The sequence below is a fragment of the Artibeus jamaicensis genome, unplaced genomic scaffold (assembly GCF_021234435.1).
Source record: "Artibeus jamaicensis isolate MK-2021 breed Jamaican fruit bat unplaced genomic scaffold, CSHL_Jam_final contig_135, whole genome shotgun sequence".
Classification (NCBI taxonomy): Eukaryota; Metazoa; Chordata; class Mammalia; order Chiroptera; family Phyllostomidae; genus Artibeus; species Artibeus jamaicensis.
This window is the reverse complement of record NW_026521267.1, coordinates 652,575-666,016: the sequence shown is the minus strand read 5'-3', so window position 1 is coordinate 666,016 and position 13,442 is coordinate 652,575. Positions and strand designations below refer to the sequence as shown.

At 38.1% G+C, this 13,442-nt stretch overlaps 1 protein-coding gene across 3 annotated transcripts in view; it reads right to left on the bottom strand.

The window, feature by feature from the left end:
• The window catches only part of SYNDIG1 (synapse differentiation inducing 1), a 285,643-nt gene that overhangs the window by 158,134 nt on the left and 114,067 nt on the right, over positions 1–13,442 (bottom strand). For all 3 annotated transcript variants that reach the window (XM_053667201.1, XM_053667203.1, XM_053667210.1), the window contains one exon: positions 4,231–4,796. In XM_053667201.1, coding sequence (XP_053523176.1) covers positions 4,231–4,710 — 480 coding nt within the window. In that variant the 5' untranslated portion in view covers positions 4,711–4,796. The remainder of the gene's footprint in view (positions 1–4,230; positions 4,797–13,442) is intronic.

Sequence of the window (13,442 nt, the reverse complement as noted above, 5' to 3'; positions counted from 1 at the left end):
AAAACCAAAAGGGAGGGTGGAAGCAAGGGAGGGAGGTGGGTTTGGAGGGGGTAGTGGGGGAGGAGTAGGGAGAAAATACAGACATTTCTAATTGAACAACAATAAAATAATTTAAAAAAGAAAAATATTCAACAAAGTTCTGATAAACGGGAACTTCCTTTAACTGATTATAAACATTAGTGACACTCTCCTATATCATGAAAATCTGAATGCTTTACCCTTGAGATCTGGAGCAAAGCAAAAATGTTTGTTTCACTACTCTCTTCAACATTGTATCAGAGGTTCCAGCTAGTGTAATGCAGCAAACAAAAGAAAACACCCCCCCCCCGAATTAACCCTCTTAAATTCTGAAGGGATATTAAAAATAATTTTCAAAGTGTTCTTTATTGTTAACTGAATTATTTCTTTTTCCTCGGGGTCAGTTGTTTTATTTTTGGTGGTGTTCTGTTTCACCTATGCATTTGAGTTTTCTTTACATGTCTATTGAGTCCTCCCCACCTTTGTTTATATTTGTGAATGAGGCATATGTAAGTGCAACATTGCATTTGTCAAATCCTATCCAACAGATTTCAAATTTTTGACTGGGAGGGCAGACTCAAAGATCTTGGGTAGCAATAGCAGAGGATTCACAAAAGTGAAGAAGTGTCCTGTGACTACCTCAGTTCTGTCTCCTTATGCTTTATTTGGAGGTTCTGAAATAGCAGCTTACTCTAGTCTATTTTTTCTAATGTAGAAAGAATAGCATTGGCATTAGAAGATAAGTCTGAAATCAGCATGTCTGAGATTGAAGAGCTGCCAGCAAAGCCAACCTTGGACATCTCCCACACTTTGGTTTGCTCATGGCCAAAGTGGGACAGTAATACTACCAGTGGCCTGTGTTGACATGAGAATTGGATGGCAGAATGTGTATTAAGGGTCTGACACAGAGTAGATGTTCCATAAACATGTTTGCCTTCGCCTTTCTTTGTTTGGTGAAAAAAGGGCTCAACCCTCTTGGGCATTATTTTTAAGTGATAACTTCCATGTGCTCTAAGTCCCTAAAAGTTTTGCATTGTCACAAATAAATGAATAATAATTGGCCATTCAACATATAATAAGCATCTCTAATAGCAGGATGACTGTTAGAGTCTCTCCAGCCTGAACTTGACCTACTTCACTTCACAATTTTAAACTTAAATTTTATATTCCATACAACTGCTCTATTATTTGTGCCTGCAATCTCTCTGAGTTTATTTGTATATAAAAAAGGGAGAAGTGGTTTCTTGCTGGTGTTCCTGTAAGCTGCAGTTTTAGCTTCCAGCTGGAAACTGGATGATATAGTGGGCAAAAACCAGGGAGGAGGCCCTGGAGCTATGCAGTACCAGGCCCAATTTATTATGCAGCAAGATTGTCCTGCAGGTATCCTAGGAGGGAGACCTCTCTAGTCATACTGAGTACAGGACATTGAGTGATGAGCAGCCACCTCTACATTCCTGTGAATCCCTCAGTGGGCCCCTGTGATTTCCCTTCATATGATACAAATCACAACTTACAGCTAACTTCACTGTAACTAACAGCTCATTCTCTTAGGGAGAACAAGGCAAATTATAATTTCTGAGACCTTTCCATTAAAAGTTTTGAATTTAGCTACAGAACCCAATCACATTAATACCATAATGTAGAAGGCAAACTGAAGTCTGTATGCTCTTTCAAAAATGTGTATCAGGTAAGCAAAGCTCTCTGGATCAGGGAAACTTCCATTATAAATGCCAGAGGTAAACCTCTTCATGTAGAGTGATAAAAGGACATATGAGAGATAGTTTGTCCAGTAAACAAGAACTCTAGCAACAAGGGCTCCTGCTCTTAACTAGGACAATTGCTTTCTAAAAACTGTTGTTTTCAATTTGCTATAAAACAACTGAAGTTATAGAATTACCCAAGAAGTTAAAATAATTTTTGTTTTCATTTGTCTGAAGTAGCACTGTCTTCTGACAAGAGCTCCAGATCAGTATGTGCTGTGTGTTTTTATTTCAGTCATAATATAAGCATGGCTGTTGTCACTGTCCAATTAGATGATCTTAAAAAATTATGCCTAGTAGTCCAAATTTTGTCTTGTGGTAGAATGCTGTAGTATTGACACCCAACTTGTTGGCACTGTTCTATAGTGTCACCCTGAATAGTACTTCCCACAGACTTTGAGCTTAGCCATTTGCCTTGCTTTGACCAATAAGAACATAACATGTGAGATACAAACAAAGACTTGAAAAGCCCTTAAATACCAGGACTCACACCTCTTGCTGCTCTTGGAATTCTTACCATGGTTCCCATGTGGTGAAGTGGCCTGCTAGATATGACAGACATGTGGTCCAGTCATCTATGTAACCCTAGCCAGTGGCCAGCCAACATTCCCAAGCACAGCTGCCTACATAAGCAGTAGCTAACACAACACAGGACAATGAGGGAACCCAAATAAGACCAGCATAGCAACATCTGTTCAGCTGAGATTCATTCAAATTTTTCACCCTGAGAATCATGAGCTAAGTCAGTAGTTATTGTTTTAAACCATTAAGTTTTGGGTGATTTGTTATGCAGTAAATGCTATTTATACCTGCCTCTTTATGATTTCATGGAGTGAGAAAAAGAATAAGCCTTAGAATAGTCATTGCATATATGATGACACTTCTAACCAGGCATTATTGTTTTCCCTTTGCAGAAATAGAATAAGAGTATCTTAGCTATCCCATAAGAATGGTGCTGTGAAAATACCTTTATTTTAAAGAATTCCTAAAGGAGTTTTACAGAACTACTCAAGATGCAGTGCAAGAGCCCCATACCCTTCTCTAGATGCTCTCAGAACATACTAGGTAGTCCATCAACATAACTCCTGTATTATGCTGAAACTTTATGCATGTAAGCAGCACTTACAATTTGGCTTTTAGCAAAAGACTCAGACCTTGGAAAACAGAGGACACTTAACGTAGCCTTTTGAATGAAAGCCAAAGCACGCTACCAACTTTCTTAAAACTCTAGCATTGCCAGAACTCACATCCTTCTCTTCTGCTTAACAGGTGTTACCAAATGATATGAAGGTCTTGGATAGCTTTTCCCACTGCAGTAACTTCTCTTTGCTTCTTGTCAGTTGGTTTTCAGCTCCATTCATAGGGATTGTTACATTGTTTTTATTTTTCCATTTCTGAATTTCTCTTTTGACAAAAACATCTCTCTCCAGCTGCTCCTGGTTTTTGTCATACTTCCAATCCTGGCACATTTGGTCTCCTTGGCTCATCATTTCCTTATGATTTCAGTGGCCTTCTACACACTCTGGGGCCCCATGGATGAGGGTATGATTCTACTCCAAAGCTCCTCCTTCTTGTTTTCTCTAGCCTCCCCCAGAAAATCCAGCTCTTCTCCCCCTGCCATTCATGTCATGGAGGAATATTTTCTACCTTCAAGGTAGTGAAATTACTTCCTCAAGCTTGGGCACCCACATCCTAGTTGACAAAAGTATGGCTTTTGTTCAGACATGTACAGCTCACTCTTGCCCTCTCAATTGGGAGCTGCATCAAAGAGGAAGGGATGAGCTGTACAACAGGAGGCTGTTGTGCATGTCACACTGCATCAATGTGTATGTTTCTAAAAAATGTGATCCAAATACCCTTACCTGCTCTGCAGTTTAATGAAAGAGTGATTCCTGCAATAATTCAGCTCAACTACCCTTTAGGTTAGAGATTCTACTACTTACAAAAGATTTTATCTATACCAATGAATCTTAGTAGAAACTGCCATGCCACACATATGGCAGCAAAGGAAACCACACATATGTGGCAGCAAAACTACTTCCCAAATTGTCACCTCACATGCATTTCTGGGCTTGTGTTGCCCACATGCTCCTCTCTCATCTTGCCCACTGTTGCCAGTCATGAATCTTTCCTGTTGGTGGGCTGTTAGCAGGAGTCCCTAAGTTATTTGTTAGTGCAAACAACTTTTAAAGTAATTTGTAGCTGTACCCCAACAGCTAGGAGCTTAGGTGATTTCTGATCATAAAACCTCCTGAATCCCTAACTGGGTCTTTGTCCTTCAGTTTCTCTCTATTCCTCTCATCTTCCACAAATAGTAAAGAGTTAAGGGGCACCAGAAATGCTTCACTTTCTCACACTAGTTTTATTCTCTATTTTTTGCCAGGTACTTGTGAGATCCCACCAAATTCCCACATCCCATTCCCAAAGGCCTATCACAAACACATCCTCTGACCTCCAGCTCCTGGAATTCCTCTTCCTCCTCCACGTCATAGGACAGGGTCTGAATTTTGATGTCATCAGCTGAGAGATCAATGAACTTTCCATCAGGGTACTCCAGCCTCTCTTTGGTAGGGGACTGATCCTCAATGAATGTGGTCTCACAACATTCGGCAGCCACACCATCTTCCCAGGAACACAGCACACCCTCGGAGTAGAGGATGATGTTGGGATGGTAGTGGGACTCCACTGACTGCTGAAGGGTGCTGGGGTCCAGAAGGTGCTGGACTGGCTCATTCCTCCTGCTATCCAGGGTGGCAACTGCTGCACTGCCTACCACCCGACAGTTCTGGTACTGGGGTGTTGGGTAAACAGACACCAGGCCATCTCTACTCTCAGCTGTGAAGTTTCTGGTGTGAATTAAGCCATTCCGCTTGCCAGCATTGTTGATTTTACTGTGTACCAGCACACTCTTCTGTTCAATTAAGCCATCCATGGTGCCCTTCCTGCCCAACTGGGTGTCAGGCTGTGGCTGTAAGGCTGGAGGTCAAAGTTACACTTGCCTCACGGAATCCATACCACCTGCAGGAGAAGGAAATAGATGAAACAAGAAAAATAACACCTGAAAAACAGTTAACCACCCAGTCCCTTGTTGTTTCAGGTATACTAGTCAGCCAATATGAACCACTGTTAAGAGAGTGAGATGATATTACAGCCCTACCTAATCTGCCAATTTCTAAAAGAAGTTCTATCAGAGAAGCCAGCCAAAGTAAAGCAGAAACTAATTATTCGCATCTTTATGAAGTATTTGTTTCCAATAAAGGAGACTCTGAAGGAGTTGGAACCACTTCAGCTCTACAGAAACATATCATGGCCAGCAGAAATCCAGAAACTTAGGTAAATCCATTCACATTAGCCAGTCTACAGGGAAAATTAGGCTGTAAAATACAGATGGATTCTTCCTGGTCCATTGCCACTCATTCAAGAAAACAAACAAACCAACAAACAAGAACCCCAAAGAAGAAAGGGTTTAGAATATCCCACACAGATTTAAAAGATATATAACAAGAATACTCATGTCATTAGTACTGTATATGGACAAAATTCTCAATTGAGTAGCATGCACATGTACATAGAAATCTCTCCTTAAGCTGTACAAGCCCCAAATGTGAAAAAAAATTATCCTGAGGCAGGTATAACTTAGGTCTCTACAGTTTGCCACCCAAAGTGCCAGTTGAGAACTGGCAGCATCTGTACCACCCAGAATTTTGTTAGAATTACAGAATCTTGAGAACCACCTGGAACTACTGAATCAGAGCCTGCATTTTAACATGATCACAGTGATTATTTTGCACATTGAAGTTGAAGGGCATCATTCTACCCTATATAGAACAAACTTTAATCTATTGTACAAGCTGACTCCAATTTAAAATGGACTATTTACTATATTTTTAAAGTATTCAAATAAATATAACAAACAATTTACCCCTTTAAAGAACTTTTTAAATTTATTTTAATTTTTAAAATTATTTTATTGTTGCTCAATTACAGTTGTCTGCATCAACCCACTACCACTCCCACCACCCCAGCCCAACCCAATCTCCCTCCTTTCCTTCCACCGTCCTCCTTGTTTTTTCTACATTTGTCTGTTATAGTTGTGCCTGAAAACCCTTCCTCGTATTGTTCCCTCCCACCTCCCCTCTGGTTACTGTCAGATTGTTCTTAATTTCAACGTCTCTGGGTATATTTTGCTTGCTTTTTTTATTTTGTTGATTAGGTTGCAGTTAAGGGCAAGATCATATGGTATTTGTCCCTCACTGCCTGGCTTATTTCACTCAGCATAATGCTTACCAGTGCTACCCATGCTGTTGCAAAGGGTAGAAGCTACTTCTTTCTCTCTGCTGTGTAGTACTCCATCGTGTAAATGCACCCGAGTTTTTTACCCACTCATTTCCTGATGGGCAGTTAGGTTGCTTCCAGCAGTTGGCTATTGTGAATTGAGCTTATATGAACATTGGGGGTACATAGGTTCTTTTGAATTGGTATTTCAGAATCTATAGTGTATAATCCCTGCAGAGATATTGCTGGGTCAAAGGGTAGTTCTATTTTTAGTTTTCTGAGGAAATTCCATGCTCTTTTTCACAGTGGCTAAATCTGCATTTGTACCAACAGTACAGTAGGGTTCCCATTGATCCACAACCTCTCTAACACTTGTTTGTTGATCTGTTTATGATGTCCATTCTCACCAGTGTGAAATGGTATCTCCTTGTGGTTTTAATTTGCATCTCTCTCATGGCCAGTGATCTTGAGCATCTTTTCATATGTTTCTGAGCCCTCTCTATGTCCAAATCTGGACATACATCATTGAAATGTCTGTTCAAATCCTTTGCCCATTTTTAAATTGGCTTGTGTATCTTCCTGAAGTGGAGTTGTATGAGTTCTTTACATATTTTGGATGTCAGACCCTTGTCCAAAGTATCATCAGAAAATGTTTTCCCATATGACTGGCTGTCTTTTGATTTTAATTATGGTTTCTTCAGACATGTAGAAGGTTTTTGTTTTGATGAAATGCAATTTGCTTATTTCCATTATGTCCCTTGCTCTAGGGGACATATCGGTGAAAATATTGGTACATAGAGTATCTGAGATTGTCCTGCCTATGTTCTCCTCTAGGACTTTTATGGAGTCATGACTTATATTTAAATTTTATCCATCTTGAATTTACTTTTGGGTATGGTGTAAGTTGGTGATTGAGTTTCATTTTTTTTGCACGTAGCTGTCCATGCATATCCAGGTATTTATTTATTAAAATTGTTTTATTGTTGTTCAATTACAGTTGTCTGCATTTGCCTCCCACCCCAGCCAAACATCCATCCCTCCCTTGCCTCAACCCTCCCCCTTGGTTTTGTCTATGTGTCCTTTATAGTAGTTCCTAAAAACCTTTTCCCCCATTGTAGCCTTCCATCTCACCTCTGGCTATTGTTAGATTGTTCTTAATTTCAATGACTCTGGTTATATTTTGTTTGCTTTTTTCTTTTGTTGATTATATTCCAGTTAAAGGTAAGATCATATGGCATTTGTCCCTCACCATCTGGCTTATTTCACTTAGCATAATGCTCTCCAGTTCCACCCATGCTGTTGGAAAGGGTAGGAGCTCCTTCTTTCTTTCTGCTGCATAAAATTCCATTGTGTAAATGTACCATAGTTTTTTGATTCACTCATTTGCTGATGGGCACTTAAGGTTGCTTCCAGCACTTGGCGATTGTAAATTGTGCTGCTATGAACATTGGGATGCATAGGTTCTTTTGGATTGGTATTTCAGGGCTCTTAAGATATAATCCCTGCAGTGGAATTCCTGGGTTAAAGGCAGTTCCATTTTCAGTTTCCTGAGAAAATTCCATACTGTTTTTCACAGTGGCTGTACCACTCTGCAATCCCATCAACAGTGCATGAGGGTTCTCTTTTCTCCACATTCTCCCCAATGCTTGTTTGTTGCTTTGTTTGTGATGACCATTCTAACTGGCGTTAAGTGGTATCTCATTGTAGTTTTAATTTGTACTCTCTGATGGCTAGTGATGCTGAGCATCTTTTCATATGTGTCTGGGCCCCTTGTGTCCTCCTTGAAGAAGTGTCTGTTCAAGCCTTTTGCCCATTTTTTAATTGGGTTGTTTGTCTTCCTGGACTGGAGTCGTGTGAGTTATTTAAATATTTTGGAGATCAAACCCTTGTCTGAGGTATCATTGGCAAAAATGTTTTCCCACGGGGTTGGCTCTGTTTTCATTTTAATGCTCTTTTCTTTAGCCATGAAGAAGCATGTTAATGTGATGAGGTCCCATTTGTCTATAATTCCCTTTATGTCCCCTGCTTTAGGGGACATACCAGTGAATATGTTGCTGCCTGAAATGCCTGAGATTTTTCTGTTGATGTTATCTTCTAGGATTTTTATGGTATCGTGACTTTTATATGTCATCTGCAAAAAATGCCAGTTTTATTTTCTCTTTTCCAATTTGGATGCCTTTTTTTTTCTTTTCTGATTGCTGTGGCTAGGTCTTCCAATATTATGTTGAATAGGAATTATGAAAGCAGGCATCCTTGTGTTGTTCCTGATCTTAATGATAAAGCTTTTATTTTTTGCCAATTGAGTATGATGTTGGCTGTAGGTCTTTCATAAATGGCCTTTATTATGTTCAGAAATGCTCTCTCTGTTCCTACTTTGCTATTTTTTATGATAAATGAATGCTTTACCTTATCAAGTGCTTTTTCCAGAACTTTTGAAATAATCACGTGATTTTTTGTGTATCATTTTATTTATGTGACGTACTATGTTTATTGATTTTCAAATATTGTACTATCCTAGCATCCCTGGGATGAATCCCACTTGATCATGGTGTATGATCTCTTTAATGTATTTCTGGATGCGGTTTGCCAATATTTTGTTGATAATTTTAGTGTCTATGTTCATCAGCAATATTTGCCTGAAGTTTGCTTTCTTTCTTATTTACGTCTTTATTTGGTTTTGGGATTAGGATGATGCTGGCTTCATAAAAAGAATTTGAGAGTCTTCCCTCTCCTTGGATTTTTTGGAATAGTTTGAGAAGGTTAGTGGTAGCTCTTCCTTAAATGCTTTGTAAAATTCTCCTGTGAAACTGCCTGGTCCAGGGCTTTTGTGTGCTGGCAGTTTTTTGATTACTGTCTCAATTTCATCTGCTCTCATTGGTCTGTTCAGGTTTTCTGCTTCTTCTTCATTGAGTTTTAGAAGATTATATTTTTCTAGAAATTTGTTCATTTCACCTAGGTTTTCAAACTTCTTGGCATGCAGTTCTTCATAGTAATTTCTTAGAATCCTTTATATTTCTGTGGTGTCAGTTATAATCTCTCTTCTTTCATTTCTGATTGTGTTTTTTTGGGTCCTCTCTTTTCTTTTCTTGATGGGTCTAATTAAAGTCTTGCCAGTTTTGTTTATCTTTTTAAAGAACCTGCTCCTGGATTTATTGATTCTCAGAATTGTGCTTTTAATCTCTATGTCCTTTAATTCTGCTCTGATCTTGGTTATTTCCTTCCTTCTACTTTGTCTAGGCTGTCTTTGTTGCTGTTTCTTGACTTCTTGTAGGTAAGGGTTAGGTTGTTTATTTAAAATGTCTCTATCTTTTTTAGGTAGTCCTGTATAGCTTCTCATGGCTGCCTTTGCTGTGTCCCACAAGTTTTGGGTTGTTGTGAATTTATTTTCATTTCTTTCCAGAAACTTTTTGATTTCTTCCTTGGTCTCATTCTGGACACATTGATTGTTTAATAGCATCTTATTCAATCTTTAGGAGTTTGAGTGAGTGCTTTTTTTCCTTATGTTGTTTTCTAGTTACAGTCCTTTGTGTTTGGAGAAAGTGCTTGATATAATTTCAATTTATCTTTATTTTTTGACGCTTGTTTTGTGTCCTATAATGTGGTCTATCATAAAAAATGTTCCATATGCATTTGAAAAGAATGTGAATTTTGCTTCTTTTGCATGAAAGTTTTTGTACATAGCAGTTAAGTCCATTTGATCTAGGGCATTGTTCAATACCACAATAGCTTTGTTGATATTTTGTTTGGAATTTCTATTTTTTACAGTTGGGTTTTGAAATACCCTACTGTGATTGTGTTGTTGTTAATATCTTTCTTGAAGTCCTCCAAAATTTTCTTTATGTATTTGGTTCTCCTATGTTCGGTGCATATATATTTACAATGTTGATGTCTTCTTGATAGATTCTTTTTTTTAGTATTATGAAGTGATCTTCTGAGTCTCTCTTTATTGCTGTTTTTCTGAAGTCTATTTTGTCTGATATGAGTATTGCTACCCCAGCTTTATTGTTTTCCTGTCCATTTCTTTGTAATATTTGTTTTCAGCCCTTTACTTTCAGTCAGTGCAGGTCTTTTTTTTTTTTTGAGATGGGTCTCTTGTAGGCAGCATATGAGTGGGTCACAAATTTTATCCATTCAGCTATTCTATATTTTTTGATTGGGGCATTTAATCCATTTACATTTAAGATTATTATTGATAGGTACTTGTTCATTGCCATTTTTTGTACCTGTGTTCCTCCTCCTATCACTGTTTTTCTTCCTGTTCTTAATGCTGACCATTTAGAATCTCTTGCAAAGCTCTTCTGGAGGAGGTGTGTTTTTTGAGGCCTTTTTTTCTTTGGTCTGGGAAGTTTCTTATTTGACCTTTCATTTTAATGGAGAGCCTTTCTGGATAAAGTAGTCTTGGTTGCAGGCCTCTAGTTTTCATTACTTGGAATATTTCTTGCCTTTCCCTTCCGGCTTGTTGCTTTTCCATTGAGAAGTCAGTGCTAATCTTATTGGGGGTCCCTTGTATGTTACTTCCTGTTTTTCCTTTGCCGCCTTTAAGATTTTCCCTTTGTCTTGGAATTTTGCCATTTTAATGATGATGTGTCTTGAAGTGGGCCTCTTTGGGTTCCTCTTGATTGGGACTCTCTGTGTTTCCTGGATTTGTGTGACTTTTTTTCTCATCAAATTAGGAAAGTTTTGCATCATTACTTTCTCAAAAAGGTTTTCTATCCCTTGCTCTTATTCTTCTCCTTCTGGTATCTCCATTATATAGATATTATCATATTTCATGTTGTTCTGCATTTCCCTTAAATCCTCTTAATTTTTTACAAGCCTCTTTTCCTTTTCCTGCTGTTTCTGGGTGTTTTTTTTTTCTACCTTGTACTCCAGCTTGCTGAGTCCATCCTCTGCCTCATCAAGCCTACTTTTGATTCCTTCTAATGTGTTCTTCGATTCAGAAATTGTATTCTTCATTTCCTCTTAGCCCTTGTTGATAGTTTCTATTTCCTGCCTCATGTTTTTGGAGATTGCAGTAAGCTCATTGTAGTTCCCCTGTAATATCTCTGTGAGCTCACCGAGCTCCCTTACAACCATTGTTTTGAAGTCAATATCTGATAGTTGAGTTGCCTCTATTTCATTTAGCATTCTTTCTAAGGTTTCCTCCTTTCCGTCCATTTGGGGATTGTTTCTTTGTCTTCCCATTGTTTGTGCCACTCTTCTTGTTTGCCTCATTTCTTTTTGTATTGATCTGTGCTGACTCCCTGGGTTTATGGTGTGAACTTCTATGGTAGAAGGCCTGTGATATTCAGTGGTGCAGTCTCCTTGATCTCTTGAGCCTGCTGGTTGTGGGCTGTAATTTATGTAGGCTCTCTGGATTTCTTTGGGTTTTGATCGTTGTTAGGTTTTTTCTTGGTGGGTCCTTTCCACCAGCTGGCTAACTGAGGGTCACTCCATCCACCACATCTTGTATTCTGTTTGTAGGTTTGGATAGGTTGTTTTGAAGCTGATTCTTCTGTGTACAAGGTTTTGAAACTTCTCTCTCACTCTTTTTCAGTTGTTTGTTGTGGTTAATTTCTCCACCATTTATTTCTATTTTCAGGTTGGCCCTGGGTTGAGGTTAGTGTGGCTTCCACTCCCTCCTTCACCTTCTACCATTTTATCTGTTGGTGTTTCTTTTGTTGGTGGGGTTCCTCTTGCACCATGTATATTGGTGTTCACAGCTCTTACTTACTCATCTGAATTTTCAATATCCTCTATAATTTTTGGTCCCCAAACTTCATACATGTTGGGATACAATTGGCTGTTCACTCTGTTCCTCAGAAGATCAAGTATGTGTTTTATCTGTGCACAGGGGGAGGTGGATTCTTCTCCATCTTATCATGCTGTCATCTCTCCAGGTGTTTCTTGAAGAGGCTATTTTTACTCCATTTTATTCTTCTGCACCTTTGTGAAACATTAATTGTTCTTAAAGACTTAGGTTTATTTCTGGGCTCTCTATTCTGTTTCATTGTTAAGTGTGTCTGTTCCTATGCCAGTACCATACTGTTTTGATTACCGTTGCCTTGTAATATACTTTGATATCAGGTATTGTGATTCCTCCTATTTTGTTCTTCTTTCTAAAAATTCCTGCAGCTATTCTGGGTCATTTACTATTCCATATAAATTTTTGAAATATTTGTTTTATGTCTCAGAAGTATCATTGGTATTTTAATAGGCATCGAGTTGAATCTATACACTGCTTTGGGTAATATGGACATTTTGATGATGATTGTTCTTCCAATTCATGAACATGGTATATGCTTCCATTTATTTATGTCTTCCTTAATTTCTTTCTTCAATATTGTATAGTTTTCTGAGTAGATGTAAGCATTTCTGAGCATAAATGAGTGCTGTACATTATCGAATGCTCTTTCTGCATCTATTGAGATGATTATGTGATAATTGTCCTTTCTTTTGTTCATGTTATGTATTACAATTGTTGATTTGTGAAACTTGTACCATTCTTGCATCCCTAGGATGAATATTAGTTGATCCTGGTGTATGATCTTTGCGATGTATTGGTGGATGGAGTTTCCCAATATTTTGTTGAGGATTTTGGTTTTGATGTTCATCAGTGATATCGGTCAATAGTTTTCTTTCTTTGTTGTATCTTTTCTCATTTTGAACTAAGATGATGCTGGCTTTGTAAAGATAATTTGGGAGTCTTCTCTCTTCTTGGATTTGTTGAAACAGTTTAGAAGGATACAGTTTAGCTCTTCCTTAAATATTTTGTAAAGTTCTCCTGTGAAACCACCCAGTCTAGGGCTTTTGTGTGCCAGGAGTTTTTTGATTACTGCATTGATTTCACACAGATTTGTTATCCGTATGTTCAGGCTTTCTGCTTCTTCTTCATTCAGTTTAGGGATTATATTTTTCTAGAAGTTTAATCACTGCACTGTGGTTTTCAAACTTTTTGGCAAGTAATTTGTTAGCAATTTCTTATAGTCCTTTGTATCTCTGTGTTGTTGGCTGTAATCTCTCCTTTTTCATTTTTTATTTTGTTTATTTGGGCCCTCTCTTCTTTTTCCTTGATGAATCTGTTCAAATGCTTGTTAATTTTGTTTATCCTTTCAAAGAAGAAGCTCCTAGATTTATTGATCCTTTGGATTGTTGTATTAGTCTGTATGGAGTTTAATTCTGCTCTGATTTTGGTTGTTTCCTTCCTTCTACTTGCTCTGGGCTTTGTTTGTTTTTGTTCCTCCTGTGATTTTAGTTGTGAGGTTAGGTTGTCTATTTTAAATGTTTCTGTGTTTTCCAGGTAGGCCTTTATTGCTATGAATTTCCTTCTTAGTACTGTCTTCACTGTGTCTCATATGTTTTGGACTATAGTATATTTATTTTCATTTGTTTCCATAAACTTTTATTTCT